Consider the following 6,324-nt stretch of genomic DNA (forward strand, 5'->3'; position numbering starts at 1 on the left):
CAGAACGTGAACAGCAAACATCGAAATGTTCTGCTGGTGGCAATCCAGGCAGCAGCTGCTGAGGAACTTTTGCAAGTTAACCTGTGAACGAAGGTAGATCGTGTCGCTTTGTCGTGCTCATGCCGTTATTTACAACGACCACTATCTATTTTATAGGCTCATATCTCCTTGGAACCGTTCAGGAGCGTGCGTAGCCCGCGTAATCACGAGGGCTGAAGGCAGTTCGTGTGTGTTTGCCGCTCTAGTATCTCGGTCTAGGAACCAGGCCGTATGTTAATTTAGTTTAAATCAGGGGAAACCGCTTCGTGGCCTCGTTCTAATTGAAGACGATGAGCGTAGATTGCTGGCACCGCCGGCAGCGGATAGAATCGGGGGGGTCCACGGCCGTAATCGGTGGCACGCTTCCGAAGGCAGAGATGGGGTAGAGCGTGCGTACCACATCGCTGAACTGGCCTCGTACAAAAGTGCTACGCAATAAAGGTTGCGAGGGTAATGGGGAAAGACAGAATAAAGAGGGGTGTTGCCAGCTGAGTTGTTGCTCTGCACGAAGACCGGTTCTGCCAAGGTTGCTGGAAAAATCAAAAAAAACCTCGAGGATGGTCTTGAGCGCAGGTCTTTGTTCAGAAAAGATTCCCAGCTTCACGCGTTCAGCTTCCAAAAAGGATAGAACAGCCACCAGCGCTCTGACCTTTGAGTCAAGGTGTACGCACGTATGCAGACCATCGGTAACAACATCTGTTCCTATTCGCTCGTTCTGCTTCCAAATGAGGGCCGGCGAATTTTGATGGAAAAACGGCGGGGAAAAGTCATGAGGGAGCATTCACGTTCTCTCCACCGTCCCGAGCCTAATTATATCACATCCGGTATTTTCCCTTGCCACATTTGCCTTCAGCATGGTGGCGGGGCTCCTCGTCCCACGCTATCTTCACGTATTGTACTGTTTTGAGTGCGAAAGCCTGAAGGGTCATCTGCCAGGCCCTGAGAGAAGGTTACTCAGAGTTTGCCTGTATATTTTTACAACTTGAGTTTTTTTGCCAAATGGTATTCTGTGCCAAAAAGGTACGTCTTCATCCGCCAAAGTCCTTAGCTGAACACGTTTTTCGAGATCAGTGATCTTGTGTTCTGGCTTAATTCCCAAGGTATAAGGTAACAGATCGGTCCTAGGCTTGTTTTGTCAGTAGCATAATTGGGCCTTCGTAGGTCTCCGACATTGCCAGGAATTCCTTTGGATTGGGTTTCTGGCTGGTTCGGATCGTCCGTATGCGTTCGTGATTTCCCTACATGGTCTAAACGCGGGACAAACCCATTTAGTTCCTCGTACTTCGGCCCTACGTGGCGGGACGCAGGACGCAAGGACAGCGGGGAATCCCTTTCCTCCGAACTCAATCCTTCTTTCAATTCGCACATTCTGGGTCAATACAGGGACACATTGGGGCTGCTCTTGTTATATTCCCATATTACGGTATATTCGCCTGGAGCGCTACTGCCATGGCATGTTTTTCCTCGATATCGATGGCATCCAAGATGGGGCCAGCGAAGGTCCTCCGCCTACACGTGTTCTGCATCGTCTTTGTATCGTGGAGTTTCTTTCTTTGCTCTGGGTCAGAGTCGGTGTCTGTGTCGAGCCGCATTCCACAGCAGGTAGAATCTTGGGGCCCCAATTCTCCTGAGGTCACTCCACACTCGTGGGAGAGCGACAATGAGGTCGCGCTCTCCCAATCTGCTGTGCCGGATGATTTGAATCAGACGCAGGGGTCTTCCGGCAACAGTCGAAGACACCGAGAGCAGAAACACATGCTAGGCAAAAGAAAAAGAGATAATGGAGTTAGCACTGACGTCGCAGACGCAGATGACGGCGCCGCCCCTTCATTCCCCAACGAAACAGTTGGTGACACCTCTGGGGCACCTGAAGACACACCAGCGCTTCGTATGACAGGAAATCCAGACTCTGCAAACGATTCCAGCAGAGGAGATGAGGACGATCCACTCGAGCCAGCCAAGAAACGCGATCTTGTTCCTGACACCGCAACGGAACCTAGGGAGGGCGGTTCCATGGTAGAAGTGGAAAAGGCACAGACGGCTGGAACCGCATCAGGAAATGCCGAAGAGGCTTTGAATGTCACAAGTGTTCCTGCAGATGCCATGGCTCACCAAGAGCCGAGCGAAGAGCAAGAACCGCACCGGGAGCGCTCTGAACAGGGAAATGAAAGTCAACAATCCACCGCCTTAAACACTCCATCGGGAGACCCCGCGGCTTCAGGAGCGCAGACGCCTGATTCACCGGCAGCCCCAGAACACACAACTGAGCAGACCACTGAAGTGAAAGAACCGGCGACCGGAACAGATGTTTCCTCTGGGGTGGCGTCTGATACAGTCGAGGCACCCGAATCCCATTCCGCGTCGACCGTGACAGGGACCGTCGGAGCCGAAGAAGTGTTTCCGCTGGAAAACGCGGCAGCAAAAGAAGGGGTGGAACCAAACGCTGAACTAGGGGCGATAGACATCGAGGGTTCCAAGCGCACAGAGTCGGAGTCCAAACCTCCTGTCGTCAGTACTGAACGCGCCTTCGCGGAATCAGATGCGAAACCCAAAGTCGAGCCATCTGTCGAAGAGGCGGAACATACATATGTTCCGCCATCTCACTTTGCGGAAGGGGCGCATGCGTACATGGAGCCTGCTGAGAAGCAGGAGACGGCCACCGCCGCGGTCACGAAAGACGGCGTCTCGGAGCAGGGGCTGGGCATGCCCGCTGATATCAAGGAAGGAAACAGCGCAGGCCGGGCCGCCATGCAGGGAGAAAGCATGACGCCTGAGGAGAACGCGGGAGAGGTGGCGGCAGAAACTGTTGAGACTCTGAATGAAGTGACTGTCCAGCAGCCCCGCGAGCACCGCCCTCCAGCGGAGCACGAAAGTGCCGAGACCGCCCATGACCAGCTTTTCACCGAGAGCGAAAAGGACAGACCAGAACTGAAGCTGCAGAACGAAGGAGATCCCGTAGCGAAGGTGGGTCAGGCGCTGCTCTCTCCGGACGACGCTGAAGCAAGAGAGGCGGAGACCTCAGAAATCGATTCCATGCATGTTGGGGTGGGCACCAGCTCCAGTGCAGACACGAGTCGCTCAGGCAGTGAGACGGATGCCGCAGAAGAAACCCAGCACCACCCGTCCGAAGCCGACGTCGAACCCGCGCCCACATCTCCGGCGGCAACGGAGGAGTCCGGCCGCCAGAAGGTGGAAAATGGCTCCGTTGAGCAAAATGAAAACTTCCACGCCAACAGGGCTGATGTCAGCGTCCAGATGCAAGGTCCTCAGCCTCTGGTAGGAGAGGAGTCACGCGCTTCTGTTCTTGATGACTCTGCGCACGACGCCGGGTCGAACCCCCAGCTCCAGGGGGCACCGATGAGCCAAGGTCGCGAAGCAGACTCGGAGGCGTCAGAGCCCCAGGTGTTGGCGGACTCGCCCCTTTCCGGTCCTCTGGTAGATGCGTTCCCCCCCACGGAAGTGCATCCTCTTTTGCCAAATCAACCTGCAATCGGCGAGCAACCTCCCGCGTGGGATGGCGTTGACGACGCAGCAGGACCGCCTCCTCACGCCACAGAGCCTGAAGAACGGCCAGAAAACGAAGAAGACGCCAGCGCGAGGCAGCAAGTGTCCCGCGCGGACGCGGCGCCTGACGTGGACGACGAGCCTCCTCTTTCTGTCTGGGACCCTGTCAGCGTTGGTCAGACCGACGCAGACGAGGCCTCGATTCTTTTCGAACAAGAGTTCGCCTCCGGCGACCACTACGATGCGTTGCTCCCCTCGTACCTCCACCCTTCTCATGAGCAGTTTGAAGCAGGTCACCGTGCCGATGAGGCGACTTTCTATTCGTTCGACGGGGATGCTCCAGCCACCGCTGGTGATGACGGAGAGGCACGGGTGTCTGCGTGGCACCCCGGCAAAGAGTCTCGCTTTCACCATCGGGTGTCTCGTCCTGCCTCTTTCAACTTCCGCGGGCGGCCACTGGCCTCACCAGGGAAAAAGACAAACGAAGCTGTGCCCGCCCATTATCTGGAGGTCCCCACAGTGAGCCAGTGGGTGGAACCCGCTTTCGCCCCTTCGGCAGTCGAATCTTTGCACGGCCAGTTCGAAGACCGGCACCCCGACAAAGCCTTCCACTCTCTCGCGCAAAACCATTTTGATGACGACGACCACGTGCTTGTCGGTCTCCAGTCGGCAGCAACGCAAGCTGCCAACGCGGACACGGAAGACGACTCGAATGTCTCGTCGCCCCTTCGACGAGCAGAACCCGCCGACGCCACCGACAACGACGACGCTGAGGCATCTCCCGAGGCGGCTCAGCGGACTTCCTCACCGTCCGCAGCGCCGGCCGTTTCCGCGCCCTCTAGTCATTCAACCAGCACTGAAAACCCAACGATGACAGAGCCTGGGAGAGAGAGTGGTGATTCGTCGTCTCCTGAAGAAGCACAAATGCTTCTTCCGGGACCTCCCGCCTCTAAACTGGACCTCACTACAGCTCCCGCCGAGGAAACCACCGGAGGCGTGACACCTTCAGAGGCGCGGGAAAGCGAACCGAGCCACGCTCAAGCGGGGCGCGCAGCAGACCTTCTGTCTGCAGCCGCCGACGAGGATACTGTCTCCGCTTCCGCACCGTCTTCGCTTGCACCAGCCCTTGTGTCTGCCTCTTCCGATGCCCCCGAGGTCGCAGCCACCGCCGCCGCCGGCGGCTCCTCCAACTCACTCGCAGACCCCCGCGAGGGGAGATGCACGCGCGAAGAGCTCGAGGCGCTGACGCAGCACTTTTCGGGTCAGGCAGAGACATGCAGCGCGTACCGTTGCATCGAGACTGAAGGCCGTGAGTTTCGAGAGCGTCTCAAGGAGCACTACGGATCTATCTACGACGAGGGGCAGCTGGACGAACTGGCTGGACTGTTTGCTGCGTGCTACTGCCGCTGCCCGATGATGAAATGCGAAGTTGACTATGTCATGGACACTGGTTCTGACTCGTGTAAGGAGGCGACCGTGGAGTACTGCGAGCAGTCAAACGAAAAATTCGTCGACAGATGCACGTCCGCAGCAGAGCAACTGCCCCTCGTCTACGACCTAAGCACCGACCCGGGGAGCTTCAAACTCCCATGCAGGGTGTGCAGGTAAGAACAAACGCGGACATTCGAGGATGAAGAGCGAGGGCTGAGAACAAGTAGATGTCTCCCACATTCATGCCGCCATGGCGTGCAATAATCCAGTCTGGAGACCGAGACAGTGCGAGAACTCGCTAAACCGAGACCAGAGTCCGTTATGACTGTGCATAGCCGTGCGGGGGCCGCAGCAAGCACGCAGTGAAACCACGTTGAACCGTGAGTTGCTAGGGCATGTACAGAAGCCTTTTCAGACGAGAACTTAGGGGCGCTTTTCAGATGCTTGCTGGGAGTGCGCTTCCTGCGGGCGGACACGACGTTCGTTCTGTGGCGCACTTTACCAGGGACACACGTGTCCCGCGTCGTTTCTTGTGCCATGTCTTCCTCTGTTGTGACGGATCTCTCTTCTGTTCTCTTTTCTCGCCGCTTCAGGCGTGAGGGCCTTGGTCAATTGAGGCCAGACGAGTCGTCCACGACGCCCTCTTCCGTCCCCTCCGCGACCCCGTCTTCGCAGCAGCAGACGCCTCCTCACACAGGACTGCATGCGGGCGAGGCGACACAGGGGGGCAGCTCTACAACCGGTGAAGCAATCCTCCCGACGCCGTCAGTACCGGGGGGAGCTTCAGGCAGCGCTTCTCAGGCGCCGACTGATTCCTCAGGATTAGCTGGAAGCGAAGTGAGCGGCGGACACGACCGGGATGGCTCGAGCGACTCAGGCGCATCTTCAAGCTGGCAACGCCAGATTCCGCCGAGCGCAGAGCCCCCCACACTCTTTCCTCCTACGGGGCCGCATCCCTCGGCCTCCTTTGGCAGAGGCGACGACGAAGAAAGCTACCCGGGAGGCCCTTCTCCCGCCGTCTCCACTATGCCTTCGTCGCAGGGCGGAGGTGAGGGCGCCTCTGAGGACCTGTCTCCTCCTCTGTTGGAAGGGGACACTGGAGCCAGTGGCGCCGCGCAAGGGCCTGAGCAAGTCGTCTCTCCCCCGGGATCACACCAGCTTTCCACTTCGGTGACGTCCTCTAGCACTGTGCGAGTAACGGCACCTGAAAGTCTGTCAACCGCGGAAGATGGACCGGAAGCGGACGAGGCAGACGAAGTGGCAGATGGGGGAGCTGTGAGCGTGTTTTCGAGCTCGCTGTCGGCCTACGGGGGCGCTCTATTCGCCGTGCTTATCGCGAGTACTGCGTGA

At 57.7% G+C, this 6,324-nt stretch overlaps 1 protein-coding gene across 1 annotated transcript; it reads left to right on the plus strand.

Annotated features, from left to right (window-relative positions):
* Positions 1-1,524: 1,524 nt before the first annotated feature.
* Positions 1,525-6,324, plus strand: BESB_058700 (uncharacterized protein; the record flags this gene model as incomplete). Its single annotated transcript, XM_029364284.1, has 2 exons — positions 1,525-5,147; positions 5,568-6,324. The coding sequence occupies 2 exons, from the start codon at positions 1,525-1,527 to the stop codon at positions 6,322-6,324; spliced, it is 4,380 nt and encodes a 1,459-aa protein (XP_029218992.1).

The sequence above is a fragment of the Besnoitia besnoiti genome, chromosome V (genome assembly GCF_002563875.1).
Source record: "Besnoitia besnoiti strain Bb-Ger1 chromosome V, whole genome shotgun sequence".
NCBI lineage: Eukaryota > Apicomplexa > Conoidasida > Eucoccidiorida > Sarcocystidae > Besnoitia > Besnoitia besnoiti.